This window comes from Nicotiana sylvestris, chromosome 7 (assembly GCF_000393655.2).
Source record: "Nicotiana sylvestris chromosome 7, ASM39365v2, whole genome shotgun sequence".
NCBI classification, from domain to species: domain Eukaryota; kingdom Viridiplantae; phylum Streptophyta; class Magnoliopsida; order Solanales; family Solanaceae; genus Nicotiana; species Nicotiana sylvestris.
The window spans coordinates 51,141,076-51,167,715 of NC_091063.1; the positions used below are offsets into that span (position 1 = coordinate 51,141,076).

General features: G+C 40.6%; 2 protein-coding genes across 2 annotated transcripts; one reads left to right on the forward strand and one right to left on the reverse strand.

Moving 5' to 3' along the window:
- Positions 1–881: 881 nt before the first annotated feature.
- Positions 882–1,550, reverse strand: LOC138873117 (uncharacterized). The gene is made up of 2 exons (XM_070151555.1): positions 1,257–1,550; positions 882–1,118 (listed from the first exon to the last, which is right to left on the reverse strand). The coding sequence occupies exons 1-2, from the start codon at positions 1,548–1,550 to the stop codon at positions 882–884; spliced, it is 531 nt and encodes a 176-aa protein (XP_070007656.1).
- Positions 1,551–24,986: 23,436 nt separating this feature from the next.
- Positions 24,987–26,027, forward strand: LOC138873119 (putative inactive disease susceptibility protein LOV1). Its single transcript, XM_070151556.1, has one exon. It carries the CDS (start codon positions 24,987–24,989, stop codon positions 26,025–26,027), a length of 1,041 nt encoding a protein of 346 aa, XP_070007657.1.
- Positions 26,028–26,640: the final 613 nt, after the last annotated feature.

The window sequence follows — 26,640 nt, forward strand, 5'->3', positions numbered from 1 at the left end:
TCGGTACGGATAACCGCTTCAGTACCATAAACCAATAAGTAGATAGTTGCCACAGTTTATGTGTGAACTATGGTGCGGTATCCAAGTAAAGCAAATGGCAGCTTCTCGTGCCATTGTTTGTAATTATCTACCATTTTCCTCAATATATTCTTGATGTTTTTGTTGGTGGCTTTTACAGCTCCATTCATGTGCGGCCTGTATGCTGTGGAATTTTTATGCTTGATATTGAAAGTTTCACATGGACTTCATTAGATCACTATTGAGATTGGCGGCATTATCGGTGATGATTAACTCTAGTACTCCGAACCGACAAATAATGTGATCCCGAACAAAATTTGCAATGACCTTCTTAGTTACAGCTTTGTAAGATGTGTCCTCAACCCACTTTGTGTAGTAATCTATGGCCACCAAAATGAACATATGCCTATTTGAAACAGCAGGTTTAATTGGACTGATGACATCCATGCCCCAAATGGAGAAAGGTTAGGGTGCACTTATTGCATTGAGTTCATTGGGTGGCACTCCTATCATATTAGCGTGTACTGGAATTGGTGACACTTTTGGACATACTTGATGTAGTTTGTTTCCATAGTCATCCAGAAATATCCTGCTCTTAGTATTTTCTTGGCTAAGACAAAGTCATTCATGTGATGTCCGCAAGTTCCGGCATGTATTTCCTCGAGCAATTTGGATGCCTCCTTGGCATTGACACATCGTAGTAACCCCAGGTTAGGAGTCCTTCTATACAAAATTCCTCTGCTTTGAAATAAATGGTTGGCTAACCTCCGGAGTGTGCGCTTCTAGGTATGAGTTGCGTGTTCCGGATACTCTCCCTTTGCTAAATATTCCTTGATGTCATGGAACCATGGATTTCCATCACTTTATTCTTCAACATGAGCGCAAGCTGGCTGCTTATGAATTCTTATTGGTATAAGATCGATGAAGTTCTTGTCTGGGTGCTGTATCATGGAAGATAAAGTGGTCAATGCATCTGTAAACTCATTCTGGACCCTCAGAACATGTTTGAACTCTATTTTCGTGAACCTCTGGATCAGCTCTTGTACACAGTATAGATACAGTAATATCTTGGTATTTTTGATAGCCCATTCTCCTAAAATCTGATGCACCAAGAGGTCAGAATCTTCAATCACTAGCAATTCCTGAATATTCATGTCAATGGCCGACCTGAGTCCCAAGATGCAAGCCTCTTATTCTGCCATATTGTTGGTACATAGAAACCTGAATTTTACGGATACCAGATAGTATTGGCACGTTTCTGACACCAAGATAGCTCTAATACCCAGTCCTTTGAAGTTTACAGCTCTATCAAAGAATATTCTCCAACCATCGTATGCCTCAGTGATATCTTCTTCTACGAACAATACCTCTTCATCGGGAAAATACGTTTTCAATGGTTCGTATTCTCCGTCTACAGGATTCTCTACCAAATGATCTATCAATGGTTGCCCTTTGATCGCCTTCTGAGTTACATAGATGATGTCGAACTCACTCAGCAATATCTTCCATTTTGCTAACTTTCCCACAAACATGGGTTTCTAGAAGATGTATTTTAGCGGATCCATCCTTGATATAATATAAGTGGTGTATACACAGAAGTAATGCCTCAGCTTTTGAGCAATCCATGTCAAAGTGCAGCAGGTGCACTCCAGAAAAGAGTACTGGGCTTCGTAGAGTATAAATTTCTTACTCATATAATATAATATATGATCTGCTCCTTTCTTCCAGTCTCATCATGTTGTCCCAGAACACAACCAAAAGCCCAATCTAGTACAGACAAATAAAGCAACAAAGGTCTCCCTGGTTCCGGTGGGACTAGAACAGGTGGTTTAGATAAATACTCCTTGATTTTGTCGAAGGCTTTCTGGCATTCTTCAGTCCAGCTTGTTGCAGCATCTTTCTTTAGCATTTTGAAAATCGGCTCGCAGATCACGATTGATTATGCTATGAAATGGCTGATGTAGTTGAGACGCCTTAAAAAGCTCATCACATCCTTTTTGTTCTTCAGAGGTTGAAAGTCCTGGATAGCTTTGACTTTTGACGAGTCCAATTAGATCCCTCGGCAACTAACAATGAATCTTAGCAATTTTCTGGCAGGGACTCCGAAGGCAAACTTTGCAGGATTCAGTTTCAGATTGTACCTTCGTACACCTCTATTTCGTTGTGTATCATGTCATGGAAAATGGTTGTCATAGCTCTCATGTAAGTGGCTCCAACTTTCTTAAAACCAAACGACATAATTTTATAATAGTACATCCCACATGGTGTGATAAAGGCTGTTTTTTTAGCATCCTCTTCATCCATCCAGATCTGGTAATAGCCCGCGAAGCAATCCACAAAAGATTGGAGTTCATGCTTGGCACAGTTGTCGATCAGTATGTATATATTGGGCAACAAGAAATCATCTTTGGGGCTTGCCCTGTTTAAATCTCGGTAATCAACACACACTCTGGCTTTTCCATCTTTCTTCGGTACTGGCATGATGTTAACCAACCAAGTCAAATATTCAACCACTTTGAGAACCTTGGCTTTGATTTTCTTAGTAACTTCATCTTTTATTTTTAAACTCATATTTGGCTTGAATTTTCTGAGTTTCTGTTTTATAGGTGGACACATAGGATCGGTCGGTAGCTTGTGAGTCACTATGGATGTGCTCAAACCCGTCATATCATCGTAGGACCATGCAAAGATATCTTCATACTCTTTCAGGAACCAGATGTATTCTTCCTTCTCTAACGATGAGAGGTGAATGCTTATACGCGTTTCCTTGATTGTTTTAGAGTCTCCTAAGTTAATTGTCTCAGTTTTGTCCAAATAAGACTTAGGTTTGTTTTCAAAGTTTTCCATTTCTCTGAAAATTTCCTCAGGTATTTTATCGTCTTCGAGATCCTCTAAATCACTATCCTTGTATTGCGTTGTCTCATTACATGTTACAGTCGTAGGTTCATCAGGATAGGTAATAATAATGTTGAAGAGAGAGAATGTAAAGAATAACAATAAATACAAAAATAGCAATGCATTAATAAAATCTTAAAAACGTTAAAACGTACGACTCGATGACCCGAGCAATTATTTCAAAACAAAATATGTTCAAAACAAAATACTAAAAATGTCTTAGATTCTCTAAAAATTGCTTTTAAAAATAATTGATGCTAATTGCCAGGCTACCCAGGAACTCGACGGGCCCGGGATGGTGTAGCATTCCAGTTCTTGAGAATAACTTCCATTTCGACGATATGAATGGTAAGGTCTTCCTCCTCCTTCTCTCCCTCAACTATCGCACTGCAATCCATGTCTTCGTCATCCAGAAATAGCTTTCTTATGCCAGCTAAGGCTTCATTATCTTCAAACCCCCACATCATGTTTACTAGATGAAATGTCTGGTGCAAATGTGGTACCAGTTGTTCCAGCGGATAATAAGGACCACGCCATGATGGAGACCAATCCTTGTAATCTTGCCAAGTATATTAGTACCCAAGCCTGAAAGTTGTACCATGACGCTTTGGTTGCACCTGCTTGGTGATCTCGTGGAGATTCTTGCCGAGACCCTTGCCAGGCTCATACCCTATCCATTGCAGTATGCTTTCTATTTTGTTTTTCAACCATTAATCCTTTTCAATTTCGTTGATGCACTCAATACGATGGTAGGTTTCTCCGCCCAGCTTCCTCATGTTCTCGATGACTGGAACAGTCTGATTGGTATAGATGGGATTACTCCCGTCTCCATGGATGATCACCTCATGATGGTTCCATTCAAACTTCACAGCCTGATGCAGAGTAGAAGCTACTGCCCCAATGTCATGTATCCAAGGTCGTCCCAATATTAGGTTGTAGGTAGTAGATATACCCAGCACTTGAAACTCAACATTAAACAAGGTTGGGCCCATCTGTAGGCTTCGGTTGATTTCTCTAATTATGGCCATTTGAGATCCATCAAACACCTTCACATTCATGTTTCCTGCTTGTATCTTGTGCAGGCCTTTACCCAACTTCTTCAGAGCAGTCAGTGGACATATATTGAGACTTGAATCCCCATCTACCAGGACCGTGGCGATGAACTTATCTTTGAACTACACCGTCATATGTAGTGCCCTGTTGTGACTTAGTCCTTCTGGTGGCAGCTCGTCTTCATGAAAGGTGATTTTGTGGCTTTCTAGTACCTGCCCGACCATATTTGTCATTTCCCCACTAGTGATGTTGGTGGGTACATAGGCTTCTCCCAGCATCTTCATAAGGGCATTCCTGTATTTCTCGGAGTTTTGCAGCAGTGATAAAATGGATAGCTAAGCAGGAGTTTTGTTCAAATAGTCAACCATAGAGTATTCTCTAACATGCAATTTTCTCCAAATGTTGTCAGGGCCAGTCTCAATGACAGGCGGCTTTGATGCAGCTTCTTTGCTTGTTCCTCCCAAGTGCTCAGGTGTATAAACCCTGCCAGTTCTAGTCATGCCTTGTGCCGCACCTGTTTCTTCCATTTTAACTTTTCCTTTCCTCTTTGCTTCCACAACATAATCCCATGGTATAACATCAGACTTATAAGATGGTTTGGCCGCTACCATCACGGTGAAGGGTGTGGTTACCTCAACTTCAAATGGTGTTGGTGCGGTTACCTCGAATTCGGGCGGTGCCTAAGCTTGTACCACAATGGGCGTGAGGGTGACTGGAGATGTTTTAGGATCATCCCCCTCCCAAATGAGCCCAATTAACTTTTCCGGATCTCATTCTTTATTGGTCTCTATCATATTTACTCTCTCACCTCCGTAATCTAAGAGAGGATTGTTACGAACAATGGGTGCAGCCTCTTTTGCCTGTATGACTTTAGTGTCGATTAGTGTCTGGATCTTGTCCTTCAGAGTGCAATATTCATCAATGGTATGACCCTTCATGCCTGAGTGATAGGCACATGTCATGTTTGGGTATTCCACTGAGAAGAGTTTTCCATAGCAACAACGGGAATATGAGTGACATAACCAGCAGCCTTTAGTCTCTCGTATAGTTGGTCTATGGGTTCAGCAATTGGAGTGTATTGTCTCGATGGTCTGCGGTCAAATTTTGGTCATGATTTTTGGTAATCTTGGCGGGCCGGCGGTGGTGAATGGTAATATGTGGGTTGGCTATTATAAGTGTGATAGATGACAGCAGGTTGTTGGTATCTGGGAGGTAAAGACTGGTATATGGGTGGAGGTGTTTGGTATGTGAGAGGAGACTTTGGACCTTAGGCTACCATTATATCACCCACTTCTTTCTTCTTAGAGATACCTTCTGACTGCAAAGATTTATTTGTGGCCTTGAGTGCTTTGAAATTTTTCACCATTCCGCTCTTGATCCCTTCTTCTATTCTTTCTCCTAGCTTAATGATGTCAGAGAATTTATGGTTTTCAATAACCATCAGCCTTTCATAGTATTGCGGGTCTTGAGCTCTGACGAAGAACTTATTCATGTGTTCTTATTCAAGTGTGGACCTTACTTTCGCAACTTCAGATCTCCATCCAGTAGCATACATGCGGAAGGTTTTCGTTGGTTTCTTCTTATGATTTTAAATGTAGAAAATGTCTGGTGCATTTCTGTGTTGGACCTGACTCGATCCATGAAGTCTGACACCATGCTCACCCAATTAACCCACTTCTTCGGGTTCTGACTGATGTACCAAGACAAAGCATATCTCCTGTGAGGCTCCTCATGAACAGCTTCATACGAATTCGTTCAATTTTCCCAACCCCTACAACTTTGTCACAATATGTTCTTAGATGTACTTTCGGATCACCAGTTCCGTAGAACATTTCAAACTTGGGAGGTTTATAACCCTCCGGCAGTTCTACATCTGTTGAATGAACAAGTCTTCATAATTCAAACCTTTAATGCCCTTTCCACATTCGACACTTTGAACTCTGTGTAAGGCCCCGGAAAAAATTTTTCCAAGTAATTTGAGATTTAGTCGTGCCAAGGTTGGCTAATTAATTCATTTTGTGTGCAAATGAGGATTCATGATATAATGGGTATAAATTGAATATGTTAATAAGCATATAATTCATATTAGAGGTGGATTGGGGTCTAAGGAGAGGCCTAAGTCTAAGCCAAGTTGGAAAATTTCATAATAAACGAAAGTTGTAAATGAATGCGCACAAGACCTCACTTTGGACAATCATATCTCCGGTTATATAAGAAGTTGTGTGATGCACAACCTATAATATTAAAGCCCTTTGCATCTAGTTTCCAACGCAACAAAACGTTTGTCATTTGGAGTTGTATACAGAAAGTTATGATCATTTTACTGGGCATGTGTCAGTAGCGCGGCCTTAGCGTAGGAGCGCGTAGCCAGCGCTAATTGAGTTTCTTTCTGCCTCGTTAGCGCGGCCTACGCGCGGGCGCGCTAGTAGCAGGCCCCTAAATACCTCAAGACCGGTCTAGAGAGTTCCCAAGTCATTTTTGGGGTTAAGGCTTGCTCTCTCATGGGGATTTCGTCCCAAACTTCATCCCTATGATCCAAGGTAAGGTTTTTAGAATACTTTGAGTGATTTCTACCCCCTAAACACCTTTACTAACAAGGATTAATCTTGAAAATCCTTATATCTTCCTTCAAATCCTTGAATTTTTCAAGAACACCAAAAGTGGGGATTCTTAAAAATTCTTACTACAAGAGGTATGTCTATCATCTCTAACTACTCTATGGTGATTATTTATGTATGATATACACATTAGAACTCATGGGATGGTGATTGGGAGCCATAAGTGTCTAACTTAGGTTGTGTTGGTATTGTAGAGATTGTGAGATGGGTCATTGAGGTATGATTCTTGGGGTAATAGTATTATGTATACATGCATGTACAAATTAGGTTTGTGGGAAGGTTGATAAATATAAATAAGTAAAGATTGGGTTGGGGAAAGAAGAAAATCTTGTAAAAGGAATTTAAAATCAAGATGCTCAACTAGTGTTTGATAAAATGCTCAAATGAGCTGAGACCATGAATACCTTCCTAATTTGTGTTAATTTTGTTATGTTTCAAGTAGATTGGGATTGCTAGAATTTTCGAAACGTCGTAGTAACTTAAGGAAAGCTAAAACGAGGTATGTATGGCTAACTTTGACCTTTGTAAAGTCACTTTGTTTGGTGCACGAATATCTGGTATGTAATATCTATGTGAATTACTTTTGGAATTACTGTGTTTGGTATGATTTGATTATTCGTGGTTAAATCTCCTGATATAATGGTGTCCGTAATTGGCAATAAACCAAATGTGTGGTTGTGAATGTGTTATGTGGTAAGAGTTGAGAAATAAATGATAGAAGGAAACCGTGAATGATGAAATTGGAACAATTGTGGTAATAACATATATGGCTTGTATTGGCAATTATCGCGATGATATAAAATGCATACGAGTTGTTGAACATGATGGAAATAGTATTGATGGTTGTGGAAACCCTTTGAGAAATTGTTATTATTATTGTTCTTTGAGAAATTGTTATTGTTGTTCTTTGTGAACTGTTGTTGTTGTTGTGTTGTTTGTGAATTGTGATTGTACGATGGGATCGGGTTGCGCGCCATAACACGAAGTAATAAGGTGTGGGTTGTGGTGATAAGGGTGGCCGAGGTAATAATGGTGGCTGAGGTAATAAGGATGGAAAGTGATCGAAATCACTATTGAAATGAAAATATGAGAAAATTGTAAAATCATTGATAAGAAAATGTTGAAGGGGAAATGGAGAGTTTGTAACTTGTTTGGCTTGATTGTTTTCTTTCAGGTGTATTTGATTGGTGATGCCATTACTATTTGTTACTTGTGTTTTGTGTATGGTTGAGTTTGCTCAGGGCAAGTTTGTTCATACATACCAGTACAATTCAAATGTACTGACGTCCCTTTTGCCGGGGGCACTACATTTGTGTTATGATTGTAGGTGGATCCATAGAAGGTACTCCAGTCCACCATCCGTAGCTCCCTTCACTTTCCTCCAGAAGTATTGGTGAGCCCTTTTCCTCTCGGGGCCTTGCGTGGCTCATGCCGCTTTCCTTCCCGGAGTCTTATTATGGTATTTGTGTAAGGTATAGTCGTAGCCTTGTTGCCGGCAAGTATCGTATCATCCTTTTGTATCCTTAGAGGCTCCGTAGACAGTAAATGTGGGTTGCGAACTTATGTATATATGTATTTTGTATATGGGGCGATGTAAGTTGTAAACTTCATTAAGTGGCTATGTACGTTTTGTAAAAAGGGTGTTTTAATTTACAAATGACTATTTTCCTTGATTAATGGACAATGAAAATGCGGGGTAACACGTGGAATAGGAAAGGCACCCAGGTCCGCTTGGCCAGGGCTACCCGGTCGAGTGCCGGTCGCACTCCTCGGATTTTGGGGCGTGACAAACTTGGTATCAGAGCCTAAGGTTTTAAAAGGGTCCTAGGAGGTCTCGGATCCGTGTCTAGTAGAGCCCTTCTTATCAGTGTGTTGTCGACCACATCTATAAGTAGGGGGCTACATGGGCATTTAGGAAATTACTCTCTTCTTTGTTATTCTATATCGTGAGGTGAAGTGAAAAGTGAAAGTATTCACGTCTAACTCGTGCTCTGTTTCGAATTTTTCAGTAATGGCACCTAAGAAGAGAGCTAGACTCGGCCTTGGGGCCAATACCACCCCAAGTGTGACTATGAATCATATACCTAATGCCGTGGGTGAGAGTGACTCCCCGGTCTTGAATCTGCCTGGCCCATTTATTCCGGATCCAAGTAATCCTGTCCTAGCTGCGACTGAGGGTGCTACCATCCCTCCCGCTGATACTCCTGATCCTGATACAGTTCCAACTTTCGGTCCCGGGGTTTCTGATGGGGACCTTAGAAGAGCCATCCATATGTTGACCCAGTTAGTGGCCGCTCAAGCCTAGAGATCTCATGATACCCCTACTTCCTCCAGCGGACAGGGAGATTCTGCCAGCTCTAGAGTCAACCAGTTTCTGCGGTTGGCCCCTCCATAGTTCACAGGCACAGACCCAGAGGCCGATCCATAGGATTTCCTTGATGAAATGTATAAGACCCTTCGAGTGATGAAGTCTACAAAGATGGAAGGGGTTGAGTTGGCCTCATACAGGTTGAGGGGAGCAGCGTATTCATGGTTCGAGATGTGGGAGGATTCCCGTGGGGATGGAAGACCTCCGGCTAGATGGGATGAGTTTGTAGATTCCCTCATGGACCACTTCTTGCCTGCCGAGACAATGGTAGCCCGTGCCACTGAGTTTGAGGTCCTCAAGCAGGGAAGTATGAGTGTTTGGGAGTACCACATGGAGTTTGTGAGATTGTCCAAGTATGCTCCCCAGTTAGTGTCGACCATGGGTGATCGAGTTCGGCGATTTATTCAGGGTCTTGGTCCTTTGGTGGTGAACGAGGCTGCTACAACGGCCTTGCACTCAGATATGAATTATGGGAATATTGTGGGATTCGCTCAGGCCACAGAGGCTAGGAAGTTGAAAATACGGGCAGGAAGGGAGAGTAACAAAAGGGCCTGATCAGTGGGTCACTCAGCGAGACCAGTTCAGAGAAGGGGACCATTAGGGTCATCCCAGTCATATGATCAGTCCTCAGCGAGTGCACTGCCATCTGTGTACAGTTATCAGCAGAGTAGTCACTCGAGGCCAGGTTCAGATAGTAGGAAACCCCATCAGTCCGGTCATCCGGGAGGGAGATCACAGCAGCAGGGGAGGGCTCTATGCCTCAAGTGTGGGAGATTCCATATGGAGACTTGTTATCTTGATCTTCCAGTGTGATATAGATGCGGGGTGAGAGGTCATATCCAGCGGGACTGCCATGCGTCCAGTCAGGGCATGGGTAGGGGATTTTCTTAGTCATCCGGTTCTTCAGCCGCCACATCATCCGCGCGCCCTCTAGCTCCAGCAGGGCGTGGTGAAGTTAGGGGTGGAGCTCATGGTAGAGGTGGACACAGCCGGTTTTACGCCTTGAGTGGTCTCCATAGTGCAGAGGCTTCCCCAGATGTTGCTACAGGTATCTTGTCTGTTCAGGCCATTGATTGTTATGCTCTTATTGATCTAGGGTCCTCCATGTCTTATGTCACCCCATTCATTGCTTCAAGTTTTGGGGTAGAACCCAAACAGCTTCATGAGTCGTTCTCTGTATCGACTCCGGTTGGTGATTCTATCACAGCTACGCGAGTTTATAGGAATTGTATTGTCACGGTATGTGGTCGTGCTACCACGGCCGATCTTATTAAGCTTAGAATGGTGGATTTTGATGTGATTATGGGAATGGACTGGCTTTATTCGTGCTTTGCTAAACTTGACTGCCGAACGAGAGTCATGAGGCTTGAGTTCCCTAATGAGCCGGTTATCGAGTGGAAGGGAAATGGTGTGGTGCCGAAGGGTAGGTTTATTTATTATCTTAAGGCTTCGAAGATGATTAGGAAGGGGTGTATCTACCATTTGGTCCGAGTGGCGGACACCACTTCCGAAGTATCTGTCCCCGAGTCTGTGCCAGTCGTGAATGAGTTTATTGAAGTGTTTCCGGACGAGCTTCCAGGGATCCCGCCAGATAGGGAGATTGATTTCGGGATTGATGTATTGCCAGATACGCAGCCAATATCTATTCCACCATATAGAATGGCACCAGCGGAGTTAAGGGAGTTAAAGGAGCAACTGAAGGATTTATTAGAAAAGGGGTTCATACGGCCAAGTGTGTCGTCATGGGGTGCTCCGGCTCTTTTTGTCAAAAAGAAGGATGGGTCGCTCCGGATGTGTATTGATTATCGGCAGCTTAACAAGGTCACCATCAAGAATAAATATCCTTTGCCTCGGATAGATGATTTGTTCGACCAATTGCAAGGTGCAAGGTTCTTCTCCAAACTTGACCTACAGTCTGGGTATCACCAATTAAAGATCAGAGAGCAGGATATTCCTAAGACCGCTTTCAGAACTCGCTATGGTCACTTTGAATTTTTGGTCATGTCTTTTGGGCTAACCAACGCTCCGGCAGCTTTCATGGATCTTATGAATCGGGACTTCAAGACGTTTCTAGACTCCTTTGTGATTGTTTTCATTGATGACATCCTTGTTTATTCGCGGAGCCGGGAGGATCATGCATATCACCTCAGGGCAGTTCTGCAGACTCTTCATCAGTACCAGTTATATGCTAAATTTTCAAAATGTGAATTTTGGTGGAGTCTGTTACCTTTCTGGGTCATGTTGTTTCCAGTGAAGGGATTCAGGTGGATCCCCAGAAGATTGCAACAGTGAAAGATTGGCCTAGACCCATGACCCCGACGGAGATCCGTAGCTTTTTGGGTTTAGCGGGGTATTATCGGAGGTTTGTGGAGGGATTCTCTACCCTCGCCTCCACGTTGACTAAGTTGATGCAGAAAGAGTTAAGTTCCAATGGTCTGACGTTTGAGAGAAAAGTTTTCAGGAATTGAAGTCGAGATTGACCTCGACGCCGATATTGACCTTACCGGAGGGCACAGAAGGATTTGTGGTTTATTGCGATTCCTCCAGGGTCGGTTTGGGGTGTGTGTTGATGCAACATGGGAAGGTTATAGCGTATGCTTCAAGGCAACTCAAGAATCACGAGAAGAATTATCCAACGCATGATTTGGAGCTTGCGGCAGATGTATTCGCCTTGAAAATATGGCGGCATTACCTTTATGGGGTCCATATGGATGTATTCTCAGACCACAAAAGTCTCCAATATTTGTTCAAACAGAAAGAGCTGAATTTAAGGCAGCGACGGTGGTTAGAATTGATCAAGGATTATGATATGGACATTTCATACCAGCCAGGGAAAGCAAATGTGGTGGCTGACGCTCTCAGTCGGAAGTCCATGGGTAGTTTGGCTCATTTGGGAGCGAATCAGAGGCCATTGGCTTTAGAGGTTTATCAATTAGCCAGTCCGGGGGTTTGTATTTCGGCCTCAGACGAGGGGAAGGTTATGGTGTGTAATGGAGCAGAATCGTCACTTGTAGCGGAAGTCAAGGAAAAGCAGTTCATTAATCCAGCATTGGCACAGATAAAAGAGGCAGTTTTGAATAACATGACTTCGGCATTTTCACTCGGTGGCGGGGATGGTGTATTACAATGTCTCTATGTGTTCCAGATATGGATAATCTTCGGGAGAGGGTAATGGCGGAGGCTCATAATTCCAGGTATTCTGTGCACCCAGGTTCTACGAAAATATATCATGATCTCAAGGAAATTTGTTGGTGGAACAGTATGAAGAGGGGTGTGGCGGACTTTGTGACTAGATGTCTGAACTATCAGCAAGTGAAAGCCGAACATCAAAGACCTGGCGGATTGACTCAAAGCATAGAAATTCCAATGTGGAAATGGGAGATGATCAATATGGATTTTGTAGTAGGGCTCCCGTGCACTCCGCGCAGGTTTGACTCAATTTGGGTGACCGTTGACCGACTCACAAAATCAGCGCACTTCTTGCCAGTTAAATCTTCCGACACAGCGGAATAGTATGCCCAGTTGTATATCAAAAAAATAGTCAGGTTGCATGGCACTCCAGTCTCAATCATTTCAGATCGAGGTGCCCAGTTCACGACCAACTTTTGGAAGAAATTTCAGCAGGGCTTGGGCATGCAGGTAAATCTCAGTACAACTTTCCATCCTCAAACTGACGGGCAAGTAGAGCGGACTATTCAGACGCGTGAAGACATTTTGCGAGCTTGTACTCTTGATTTCAAAGGTAGTTGGGATGACCATTTGCCACTCATAGAATTTGCTTACAACAACAGCTTCCATGCTAGTATCCAGATGGCACCATTCGAGGCACTGTATGGTAGGAGATGTACGTCTCCGATTGGGTGGTTCGAGGTTGGAGAAGAAGAATTGATAGGGCCGGACCTCGAGCATCAGGCCATGGAGAAAGTCAAAATTATTAAGGAGAAGTTGAAAACTGCTCAAAGTCGCCAAAAGTCTTATTCGGACATTCGTCGTAGAGATTTGGAGTTCAAAGAAGATGATTGGGTATTTTTAAAGGTTTCCCCCATGAAGGGAATCATGCGATTTGGGAAGAAAGGGAAATTAAGTCCGAGGTATGTCGGACCATACAGAATCATTCAGAGGATCGATCAAGTGGCATACAAGCTCGAACTGCCACCCAAGATGTCATTGGTACATCCGGTCTTCCATGTGTGTATGTTGAAGAAGGTAGTAGGAGATCCGTCTGTTATTGTGCGAATTGAAGCTATTGAGGTTAATGAATAACTATCTTATGAAGAAATTCCAGTTGCCATTCTTGATAGGCAAATCCGGAAATTGAGAACTAAGGAAATTGCCTCTGTAAAAGTGTTATGGCGGAACCAGCAGGTTGAGGAAGCCACTTGGGAAACTGAGGAAGAAATGAGAAATAAGTACCCACATTTGTTTGAATAAATATGTAATAGCTTTCATGCATTTGGTCCATGTAAACTCTTATCTTTTGATTTGATCTATGTTAAACTATTCCATTTTGACTATGTATGTTGCCTATGCGGCCATGGTTGGTGTTGAACAAGTTATGTTATGTCTATGGAACATGAATATACTGTTAGGATATGTATCTGGGGCCCTCTGACAGGTGGATAGTCCTAGTTACAAAGGAAACTCTGGCGAAATTTTCGGAAATTTAAGGAGTTAGCCAAAATTGGGGCTGATGATATATTTAATAATGTGAAAAAAAAAGAGCAGAAGTTACATAAGGATGACTAATGAATGAACCTCGATCCTCATTCTAGGACGAATGATCCTAAGCGGGGGAGAATGTAAGGCCCCGGAAAATATTTTTCCAAGTAATTTGAGATTTCGTCGTGCCAAGGTTGGATAATTATTTCATTTTATGTGCAAATGAGGATTCATGATATAATGGGTATCAATTGGATATGTTAATAAGCATATAATTCATATTAGAGGTGGATTGGGGTCTAAGGAGAGGCCTAAGTCTAAGCCAAGTTGGAAAATTTCATAATAAACAAAAGTTGTAAATGAGTGTGCACAAGACTTCACTTTGGACGATCATATCTCCAGTTATATACGGAGTTGTGTGATGAAAAACCTATCAAATTAAAGCCCTTTTAGTTTAGTTTCCAACTCAACAAACCGTTTGTCATTTGGAGTTGTATACAGAAAGTTATGATCATTTTTACTGGGCATGTGTCAGTATCGCGGCCTTAGCGCGGGAGCGCGTAGCCAGCGTTAATTGAGTTTCTTTCTGCCTCGTTAGCGCGGCCTAAATACCTCAAGACCGGTCTAGAGAGTTCCCAAGTCATTTTTGGGGTTAAGGCTTGCTCTCTCAAGGGGATTTCGTCCCAAACTTCATCCCTATAATCCAAGGTAAGGTTTTTAGAATACTTTGAGTGATTTCTACCCCCTAAACACCTTTACTAACAAGGATTAATCTTGAAAATCCTTAGATCTTCCTTCAAATCCTTAAATTTTTCAAGAACACCAAAAGTGGGGATTCTTAAAAATTCTTACTACAAGAGGTATGTCTATCATCTCTAACTACTCTATGGTGATTATTTATGTATGATATACACATTAGAACTCATGGGATGGTGATTGGGAGCCATAAGTGTCTAACCTAGGTTGTGTTGGTATTGTAGAGATTGTGAGATGGGTCATTGAGGTATGATTCTTGGAGTAATAGTATTATGTATACATGCATGTACAAATTAGATTTGTGGGAAGGTTGATAAATATAAATAAGTAAAGATTGGGTTGGGGAAAGAAGAAAATCTTGTAAAAGGAATTTAAAATCAAGATGCTCAACTAGTGTTTTATAAAATGCTCAAATGAGCTGAGACCATGAATACCTTCCTAATTTGTGTTAATTTTGTTATGTTTCAAGTAGATTGGGATTGCTAGAATTTTCGAAACAACGTAGTAACTTAAGGAATGCTAAAACGAGGTATGTATGGCTAACTTTGACCTTTGTAAAGTCACTTTGTTTGGTGCACGAATATCTGGTATGTAATATCTACGTGAATTACTTGTGGAATTACCGTGTTTGGTATGATTTGATTATTCGTGGTTAAATCTCCTGATATAATGGTGTCCGTAATTGGCAATAAACCAAATGTGTGGTTGTGAATGTTTTATGTGGTAAGAGTTGAGAAACAAATGATAGAAGGAAATCGTGAATGATGAAATTGGAACAATTGTGGTAATAACATATATGGCTTGTATTGGCAATTATCGCGATGATATAAAATGCATACGAGTTGTTGAACATGATGGAAATAGTATTGATGGTTGTGGAAACCCTTTGAGAAATTATTATTATTGTTCTTTGAGAAATTGTTATTGTTGTTCTTTGTGAACTGTTGTTGTTGTTGTGTTATTTGTGAATTGTGATTGTACGGTGGGATCGGGTTGCGCGCTACAACACGAAGTAATAAGGTGTGGATTGTGGTGATAAGGGTGGCCGAGGTAATAAGGATGGAAAGTGATCGAAATCACTATTGAAATGAAAATATGAGAAAATTGTAAAATCATTGATAAGAAAATGTTGAAGGGGAAATGGAGAGTTTGTAACTTGTTTGGATTGATTGTTTTCTTTCAGGTGTATTTGATTGGTGATTCCATTACTGTTTGTTACTTGTGTTTTGTGTATGGTTGAGTTTGCTCAGGGCTAGTTTGTTCATACATACCAGTACAATTCAAATGTACTGACGTCCCTTTTTCCGGGGGCGCTTCATTCGTGTTATGATTGTAGGTGGATCCATAGCAGGTACTCCAGTCCACCGTCCGTAGCTCCTCTTCACTTTCCTCCAGAAGCATTGGTGAGCCATTTTCCTCTTGGGGCCTTGCGTGGCTCATGCCGCTTTCTTTCCCGGAGTCTTATTATGGTATTTGTGTAAGGTCTAGCCGGAGCCTTGTTGCCGACAAGTATCGTATCATCCTTTTGTATCCTTAGAGGCTCCGTAGACAGTAAATGTGGGTTGCGAACTTATGTAAATATGAGCAGGGAATATATGTCAAGTTCAGCGGTCAGGAGCCCGCCTGGAGAGCAGGGAATACATTTCAAGTTAGCAGTCAGGGAGCCCCGCCTGGAGAATAGGGTCAGTTTTTACTTTAGTCAAGCTTAGTTTAAAGTTTTCCTAGTCTATTCTTTAGTTTACTTTCATCATTGCATCAATAGTACAAGTGGTTTACAATTTTGCTAACAACTTACAAGTCTTCCTAGTGCAAACTGGGGCAGAAAAATTTCTTTGTTTTGTCTGTTTTGTTGTAATCAGGTGCCCACCTGGAGAACAAGGGGAGACAACTCAAGTTTTTATGGAAAGTAGTGTCGAATTGTATATGGGGAGATGTAAGTCGTAAACTTCATTAAGTGGCTATGTACATTTTGTAAAAAAAGGTGTTTTAATTTACAAATGACTATTTTCCTTGATTAATGGACAATGAAAATGCGGGGTAACACGTGGAATAGGAAAGGAACCCAGGTCCGCTTGGCCGGGGATACCCGGTCGAGTGCCGGTCGCGCTCCTCGGATTTCGGGGCGTGACACTCTGTCAGTGAGCTTCTTGAGTTCTTCAATCATGTTCTTGATGAGAAGGTCCTTCTCTGTGGATTCCGGTATATATAAGGCTTTTGTGGGGTGTGGGGTAAAGTTTCCCCATATATGGGATTGCTTTAGTGGACTCCGGGAATCTGGGCATAATGGTGGTCATTGGTTGAGTTTTAGGGATAAGAAGTAGGTTGTGGTACATTCTGAGGAGTGTGGTAAGTGGTAGTTTGTGGGTATTGAGTTGGATGGTGATGGTATTATTGAGGAGTAGGTACTGGTAGAGGGTTATGATTCTGAGGATGTATGGTGTATTGATGTGGTACAGGAGGATTTGACGATGGAGTTTGGTTCAGTGTGTTTTGCGAAGGCGTCGGGTTTCGGGCGTTTGGGTTTGTTGGATGATATCAGTGACATTTAAGGTGAGGGAAAGGTTTGTCAAGTTCCGGACCTGCTCAAGTTCTCCCTATAGCTCCAGTATTTTCTGTTCCAGGCGTAAGACCAATTTTTTTTGTGCTGGAGTACTTCTACCATCCGAAGTTTTAACGTTTTTTTGCATTGTCTTTCTGGCAGCGCTTAAATCGTCCATTTTTCCTTTCCATTTTCTTCTTCCTTTAGGATCACTTGGTTGAGGAGGAGGTGGAGGACCTCCAGATCTAGTGTGACATGTGAATGATGCCAGTATGCACGAACCAACCTTGGAAAATGGGAATAATCAAAAGAAAGAAAAACAAAAGGTAACTAAGTCAGTACGGGATATTGAAAGAATGCTTGCAATATTGAACATGCTTTGCAAAATCATGTAGTAAATTCGCATCCTAATTTGGGGGACCTCATTGTGCTCGAGGTAGGCCTAAGTGACACATAGGCTTGGAGAAAATTGATTCCAATAATTACGTCATTTCATTAATGTGAAAATGAATCAAATCCTTACTAAATCGACAATAATAAGAAAGTTACTAATGGCATTTGCCTTATTACAATCAAAATCTAAAACTAAGCTAGAAAGCAGTAAAGAACATCATTTCATATTCTACTTGGTCCCAGAAGGACCTTCCTCATGCTTGGCTCTCTTAACTCCATCAATAAGGTTCCCCATGTCGCGCATATCCAATAGTAGGTAAGCCTTTTCTAGGTGCCCTCCTTCATTGCCATCCGTGTTCTAACAATCTGAAAGTCTCTTCCTCATCTTTCTTTCAAGTTCTATCAACCCTTGCTCCAAATATTTCAATCTCTCTGTTGACTTAGTGGCAATTTCCCTCCATTCGTTGATTGCTTCCATATCCATTTTGTGTTATTCTAGATGCCTGGCTTCAGACTCGAAGACACTTTTGCGTAACCTCCTATACTTGACTTTTGATTCAACAACATCATCTGTGATCCTGCTTTTCAGATTAATTCCCGACTCTATATTGTCCACCAACTATGATGGGTAGAAGTACACATGGCCGGCATGATACATGTCTGGTTCAATAGTATCCTTTTTCATGATGACCTTCTAGTTCCACATATGTTGTGCCTCGAACTTGAATGGAATAACGCCCATTTTAAAATCTGCTTTGTACTGGACCATGTTGGAAATTCGAGGTATAACATATTTTTTTCCTGCTTGTCTCATTACCCTTATAAGAGCATAAGGATAAATTCCCCTCAACCCGATCAGTACCAGCTGAGTAGTCTCTCTTGACCTGATAATGAACTAACTGCTAGGAAACCATTCAAATATCCAATGTACCGCTCGTCTGTCAGATTGCTGAAGAAACGCACCCAACTCACAGCATTTCCAGGTTGTGCAAACTTGTTTGGAATAAATGTCATCTTGTTTGGGTGATGGTAAGCTATGTAGTCGTTCAATGGTCGTCGCAGAAGCTCTTGGTGACATTCTTCCCTCTGAAAATATTCCATTAACCAAACTTGCAGCAACAGATTACAACCTTTGAAGTGCCCGAATCTCTGCTTGCCCGATATAGAGTGCCGTACATTTCGGCCAAGATTATGCAGACGATAGTATAGGTTTGTCCTTTGATGCCTTCCATCAGGGTCCTAGCGACCATGGCTAGACGAGTGTGGATCCTTCCCCTTTCATCGAAAATATCAACAACCCCAAGAAGCAGACATGAACACATAAACTCAACGGTGCGTCCAACCTAAGGAAGTAATGGCAAGTTCATCATGATGAAGGCGATATGACTTGTTGTGCCCATAACGCTCATAAAGGAATTCAAATGGGATGTATGACTTCTTCAAACAAAGCAACTCATCATTTTTCTTAAATCCTAGCATTATTAGAAAACCGTGAGGGGTGCAATTCTCTGTTACTAATAACCCTGGACTATCCCATGGAAGCTTAGCAAAGCCTCCTATTTTTTCTAAGAGAGGAGTCATTTCTATGTCACCTAAGTGGAAGACGGCCCTTTTCTCATCCCAAAACATAGTGAAGGACTCAATCAATGCTCTATTCGGTTGGATGCCTAGCAAGGATGGTAACTTACCAAGGACCCTTTGCATGCGATTCTTGTCGCTAGGTACAAGATTTTTCTACCAATCAAGCAACAGAAGTGGGATATTTTTGACAATGTCGAACTTGGGGACTTCGTGCTTCATTTTCTACAAACAAATAAGGTTAGACTATTCCCCCTCCAGATTCGACTATTTACACAATAATGATCAACATATTGGAATATTTTCTCCAAGTAATGCACATAACATGATGGTATCCATTGGGATTGTGGAAATCCTGTTGGACTTTGGACAAGGCTTATATTAGCTGGCTATCCCATTAACAACATTCTAACCCATACTAGATTTAACATGATGTATGTACATTTGATATTGGAGTAAGATTTCTAGAATGGCCTAGACTGGTACTCTCAAGTGGACAACTTGAGAGAGAAAGGCATGGGATCGTCAATTGCACAGCTGATCGACTAGTCTACCGCAAATAAGCCTTTCCGATTTAAAAAGGGTAATTTTGGAAGAGCACGGAAACACATCAAGCGCCTCTATATTTATAATTGGCACGAGTGGAGTATGATGTAGAGCATGCTTTATGAAAAGATAAGAACACATTGTCAATTATTTGCATGATAAATATGTAAAAGCGGTAAATATAGTATTAAGGTAAAACATGAAAGACACAAAAGAAAGGCAAAGGAATAAATTAGTTCGTGAAATATATGCGAGAATGTAATAAAGCAAATAAGGGAGTAGGATGGGGGAGGCATGATATACTAGTCTTTAAACAAAATAAAGAGTAGTCATAGCACATAATGGTGAACGGGGAAGGGAAGTGCGTGTTATAACAAATTTAAGCAAATAAAGGTGGAGAAGAGAAGGGATATGCATGTTATAACGGGTTTAAATGAATAAGGGTAAATAGGGAAAGGGGTATGCATGTAATAGCATATTTAAACAAATAAAGATGGAAAAGGGATGTGCATTTCATAACAAAAAATAATTCACATAAGCCAAGTTCATTATGGTAAGAGCCTAAGTATGCCCAGCAGAGTCGCCATGTTATCGCGTCCCATTTTCTCCCGAAAGCGAGCTTCGAGATCGTGACAACTCCTTTTAGATGGGAGATAGAGTTATAAAGGAGAAGAATCTCAACCTAATGGTTTTGTAAGGTGCATTAGGGCATCTATTATGCAGATAACTTTGTTTGACTAGTCTACGCTACCAAAGATTGAGTAAGGGCTCAAATTACCTCAAAGAGAAGGTGTTAGGCACCCTTCGAGGTCCACAACTGTAGGTCCCGGCCGAACTTAAGACTATGTGGATTATAATCAAGCAAGATACACAAAGAGAGTACGAGTCAAATGAATACATTATAACATGATGAGAAATAAGGATTACAGGGATATAACTATTAAGTCTATGCTAAATGACTAAATGTATAAAGAAAAGAAGGGGATCCTATGTTTTTTTACCCTAAAAGATCACCCCGTGCAATATAAATAATACTTCGCAACTCCCTTTAAGTAGGGAATTCCTCATATTATTCAGCGCACACAGACTATCATCTCCTACTGCCCCGTTACTATGTCAAAGTTGTTTACCTAAAAAAGCATTGTAATTCAATTCTAAGTCGTGCTCTATGTGTGCACTACCCGTCCCATGCTTATGGTCCAAGAGGCAGTGGACCTCTATTTAGGGTGGTTCTAGACTTAACTTAGGTTGCTTAAAATGATAAAACTAGGCGACTTACAAAACAAGTTGGACTTCAAATATGGGCAATTAAGGGCTCAAGTTAGCCTCCACATTTAGACAACAAATGCACACAAAACAAGTTTTCATGTTAGTCAGTTTTAGAATTAAATTCTTTAAACCCTATAGACATAATTTCTAGATGAAATTGGATTCAAACGAGCATATATAACATTAATGCCTTTAGTGGCTTAGACGATGAGGCATTAGACCATCTGTTGTTAACGCCGGTTTTAGATACCAATTTTAGAAAAGTGATATTGTCCTATAGGCATGTTATCTAATAGGGGCATAGTTAAACAAATGAGAATAGTTCTGGGAACCCAACCTTGACAAGGGGATGAAATATATTAAGTGAGTGACAATATCCTAAAGGCAGGATCTCTAGCAATTGACAGTCGAACCTTGATTTCATAATACATTATCCCTATGAACATGTTATCTTGGTGGAGCAATATGATAATGATAATGGTAGCTAATTGGTTAATTAAGGCCCTCTAGGCATGGTATCTAATGAATATGTTGAAGTTAAACGAATTGAAAGAAAGTTCATTGGCATTGTTTCCTATAGACATGTTGTCTATTACCACATAGTAGTAGACAATGAAGCATTTGAACTCATGCTTTGATGGTAGACGATTAGTGAGTGTATGCGATTGTCCTAATGACATGATTTCTAACAGTGCACATAGAAATTGAAAGACATATATAGCAGGTTGGATAACAAGTAAATCATATGAATCCTATAAGCATGCTTGCCACCCTTTCATCCAAACATTAAGTATACATGTTTCCCCCATTTTTACAAATATCTCCAATTGTATATTACAAAGTTATTACAGGGCCAGTAATGAATGTAATTACAAGGGATTATACAAACAATAATGGTGGACCTATAACAAGCCCAAAAGAAATACCCAGCATTGCCTGGGCCTTCAACAAAACTCTTTCTTCACCAATTTAGTGCACCCAGATTAACAGGGAATTATATCCATCAGCACAACCCAGAAATCACAGACGAACCCAAGCCAAAACAAGACAGCCACAGAGTGACCACATGACCAAACATTGAGTTACCCATAAATCACTTAAACAAAATAGCTTGCATGTTCAATAGATAGAATGAGGGAAAAAATGAATGTCAGAGATAACTCAGGTATTCGAAGTAAAGAGAGTGGCCAAGGGACCCGAAGTCCTAGTGTGTTAGAGTTCACAAGGGTCTCAGATGGACCCGGAGCAGTGCTTACACTAGGGAGTTCAATAGTAAGAGTTTTGTTGGCCTTGGCTTTCAGCCGGCCAAGAATGATAGGTTCAAAATAGCATAGGTAAAAAATTGAGAGTGAGTGTACAATGGTTAAAGGACAGAGGTTGAGGAAATACACTTATAGCTTAAGGTAGACATAGCAAAATTGAGAACAGGAACAGCTAATCAAGAAGGTCAACAAGACTTAGAAGAAGGTTCAACACTTAGCAAAATAACACATTGGCAGAAATATATTGAAAGAGTTAGGGAGAAACAAATTTGCAAGATTAACAAGATTATCATACAAAGATGCATAGCACCAAACAAGTTTAAGTAGGGCACTAACTTCAAAGATTTGAAGCTTAAAGGTCTGAATTATGCTACGGATTCATCACAATATCATAAGACATCCAGGTTAACTTATATCATGACACAGAAAAGTATCAAACATGGTATGGAAACACAAACTAAGATAACCATTCTAAAGGTATCAAATAGTTAATAAGGATATAAGATTAAGAAAAATAGAGACATGTTGTGAGACACATTAATAGGGGAGCAGGTCATAGTTGATAGAAAAGGTCTTAACATAGGTTAGAACACATCACATATGCAAGTCTGTCCTTAAGAGATTCAGAACATAGTGGGTAAGCAAGCTTATGTCAAATAGCAAACATAGGCACTCAGGTATTGACACAGTAGACTAACAAACTTAAAAAGGTCCAATTTATTCAAATGTAGCACATTCAGATAACATACCTTAGAATTGGCAACTTTTAGGTAAAATTAAATACTAAAGAGGCTCAAAATAAATGCAAAACTGACAAAGTCGCATACAGGAGTAGACCATAACACATTAGCTAAACGAACTTAAGAGGGTTCAAATTATTTAAATTAGGCATGAACATGTCTCAGAACTGGCAGCATTAGGTGAAATTAAATGCTAAAGACGCTCAAAGAAAGCGCAAAAAAGTTACACACGAAAATAGCCCATAAACACATTAAGCCATAAATTTCAGAGGTAAGAATGTGTGAATCATAAACACATAAGAACGAAAATACAAAGCCAAGTGACTTACCAGTTAGACGGACAATAAGAAAGAACAAATTCCACAATGTTCTGAATATCAACATAGAACAAGAACCCAGATCTCAATGTGTCAAAGTCCCCAAGGGCTTCAGAGGAACCCCAGACAGTGCTCACACCAATAAAAGGTTAAAAAGCCGAATCCTGGAGTCCTTAAATTTCAGCCGGCCAAGAATCAAGGTATAAAACAAGAGAACGAGAAAACAATAAAGTGATAACTCCAATTTAAGTGAAAATCTAGCGATTAAGGTCTGTTTCAAAGGGGAATGGGGAAAGGTTTATATAGTAGTAGAAATTCGGAAAATGACCAAGGAAATATTGTAAAATCAACATAAATACGGAAATAAAATCATTGAGAACCGATAAAAAGTCAGATTAGAGAAAGATTAGGTAAACCCTAAGTGATAGTAATCAGAAATTGGCCGTAGATCTTGGCTAATTGGACACATATAGCCTGGCCATGATGCATATGGACGAGATATCGTCCAGATTTAAGCGATTGAATTTGAACGGCCAAAATCTGAGAGATAGTACTTGTCATGTTTAGGCAAGTACTAAGTGATACCATGGTCTTGAAGGTAATACTGAGATAACACATAAAAGGTATGAAAATCATGGAAATAATTCATGGTTGAGATGGATTTGGAGAAATTGAGATGGCAATTAGGGTTTCTGAGGAGAGGAGAAGAGAGGATTCAAGGACGGCGTCTGAGAGAAAATGATAGGATTTTGGGGGCGGTTTAGGTAATTAAGAGGGAGAGTGAACAGGGGTCATTGATCTTGAGAGATCAACGGCTAAGATTTAAAATAAATGGGACAGGTCGTAAAAATGAATACCGATTGAATCCGATTAAAGGGTCATTTGGCTTTGGGCTGGGGGCTATTTGGCTAAGGTGCTGGGCCATTTTTGGTTCGAAATTGGTTTAAATCTGGGACAACTCTTAAATACACACTGTCTATCGAAAAGAATTTATAAAAATGATTAATAAATAAATAAAAAATATTATTTATGCACTAAAATGATTAAAAATAATAATTTAGCATTATAAAAATATAAAAATGCTATTTTTAAACAAATAACATAAATAAAAGCACTTATGGATGAGTATAAGCTATTACTGTAAAATTGTACAAATAACTTAAAAATGTTAATGTAATTATATAAAATGAAATAAAAAAATATTTGAAACAAGTATTATAGGTGAAAGTAATAGTTACGTTGTTGCAAATATATTTGAAACAAGTTCAAGTCGGAATTGTTGCAGACCCAAAGGGTTACTGAAAGTGGGTGACGAGAGGGTTATTGAAATTGTGGATGAATTCTGAAAAATCCTTGTTGAACTTAAAGATGTAATCGATACTTACGCTGTTGATGTCGGAGGATCATCAGGTATCTTAAATGCGTAAATTGTATCTCTGCTGTATATGGCCGCCGGAAGTTGGAGTCCCAGTTGGTCTTTATCATGGAGCAGATCCATTACCTCAATGGAAAGTTGGAAACTTGTTGCAGTGTTAAGAAGGCCCTGATCCCAGTAGAGAGCAATCATCTGCATAATACTGATTCCAATTGCAGTGATTACCGTTTTGCTTACCCGTCTAATAAGGATGTTAGTTCTTGTTGGCTTGGAAGAAAAGAAAAGGACGCTGCAATCCCTTTCCCAGTATGGATTTAAAGAATCCCCAATTATCGCTATTTGCAGTATGGGAGGGATTGGCAAAACAACTCTTGCAGGGGCGATCTTCCATGAGCTATTATTTTATGGCCAAAGAGTTCATACTTTCGCTTACATTGTTCTGCCCCATGATTTCCAAATCGATATGGATTTCCTCTTGCGGGATATACTTACACAGCTTAACCACTCGAGTAAAAAATAAGTGTTAGACTAGTGCAAAGGTCGAATAGAGTTAGCCCATAAAGTTTACGAGTCTCTAGAGTCAAATAAATTCTGGACGATATGTGGTCAATGGATGCTTGGGTTAACCTGAGTGCATATTTAGCAACTGCCAAATCGGCTAGTAAAATACTGGTCACCACTCATAATGGAGATGTGGCAAAGAGCATTGCTGAAAAGGAGGTCTCTTTTGAGATGAAGAGATTATGTGCGGATGAATGTTGGGAGGTCCTTTTGAAGAGACAGACTTCCTTCCAAAATTTTGACTCATATCTATACCTCGAGAAAGATACCTTAGTATTTTCCAAGATACCAAAGACCTTGCTCTTGACCTACCATTACTTGCCCTACCATTTTCAGAGTTGTTTTCTTTATTTGTGCCTATTCCCAAAAGGAGTAGACATAGAAGCAGAAAAGTTATTTAATCTCTGGGTAGCTGAGGGCTTTGTAGCGTCGGAGAATGGAGAAAATGAAACAACATTGATTGACAGAGCAGAACATTATTTGTATCAATTGGTAGCCAGAAACTTGATTTGCATGCAAGAAGAGGAGGGCATGGAGAGAGTAGTTAAATCTTCTTGCCCTATTAATGACCTGTTGCGGGAGCACTGCTTATTCAAGGGAAAGGAAGAGAATGTTTTTGAATTGCTTCATCTAGCATATGGACCGCGAAAGGATTCTTATGGTACAACAAGAAGACTTTACGTGTTCCTTGACGAGTGTGAAGCCGGAAATGATGTTTGCTTGCAGCAGAAAGTATTCAGTAAAGTTCGATCTCTCTTATTTCTGAATCCTTACCCAAATCGACATGCTTTATCGTGGCCTCTATCCTTTAGTCTAAAGAATTTCAGATTGCTTAGAGTCTTGAACTTCGAGGATATTAGATTTCATGGGACAAAGCTTCCTGAAGGAATTGAAAAACTTACTAATCTGAAATACCTAGGTCTAAGAAACTGTTATGTGAAGGAGTTGCCATCATTTATTGGCGAATTGTCAAACTTGCGGACTCTTGATTTAGGGGTAAATGATGTGATGACCATACCTAATGTCTTTTGGAAGGTCAAAAACCTGAGGCATCTGTACCTTCTGTTAGCGAAAACGTAAAAGAAAGAACACAAGATTTAACGTTGTTCGGATCAAAATAATCCTACGTCCACCAAAGAACAATTGCCTTTTTAATATTAACAAAGGAAGGGGAGAGTTCCCAATTACACTTAAGAGAATTTCTCTCTTAACTCTCTACTCACTACAATGTGTTGTATTATTTTTGGGATGGTTTCTACAAATGAAGGAGTGCATCTATTTATAGAGGTAAAGACCTCCTCTTGATGTCATTGGTGACATCAAACTACCTCCTCTTGATGTCATGGGTGACATCAAAGGAGGAAGCTTCCTCCTAGCATCCACACCAACTCTTTCCACCAACTCTTCCAATTGGCATGCCATTGTTGACTAAACATAAACCAACATTTTCAGCATGCCATTGTTAGCGTTTCGAGCGTGCGTGTGAACAACTCTGGCCAAAACTTCTAAGCTTACTGGGCAACCCCGTTGTAAGAAACAAGAAGAATCAAACCATTGTTGAACATACCACCTCCACCTAACAACTGTTCTCTTCGGAGTTGCATCAGTTGATGCACACCCCCGCCAAGTCCTTGCAGTGTGCAAACTTAGCGAGTGGGACTATCTTGGTCAACATATCTGCAGCATTATCGTC

Coding starts and splice junctions, on each gene's coding strand:
- LOC138873117 (XM_070151555.1), bottom strand. CDS start 1,550: ATGTTTGTGGGAAAGTTAGCAAAATGGAAGATATTGCTGAGTGAGTTC. Junction 1,119..1,256: donor AAACGTGCCAATACTATCTG/GTATCCGTAAAA, acceptor TTGGTGCATCAG/ATTTTAGGAGAATGGGCTAT.
- LOC138873119 (XM_070151556.1), top strand. CDS start 24,987: ATGTGGTCAATGGATGCTTGGGTTAACCTGAGTGCATATTTAGCAACT.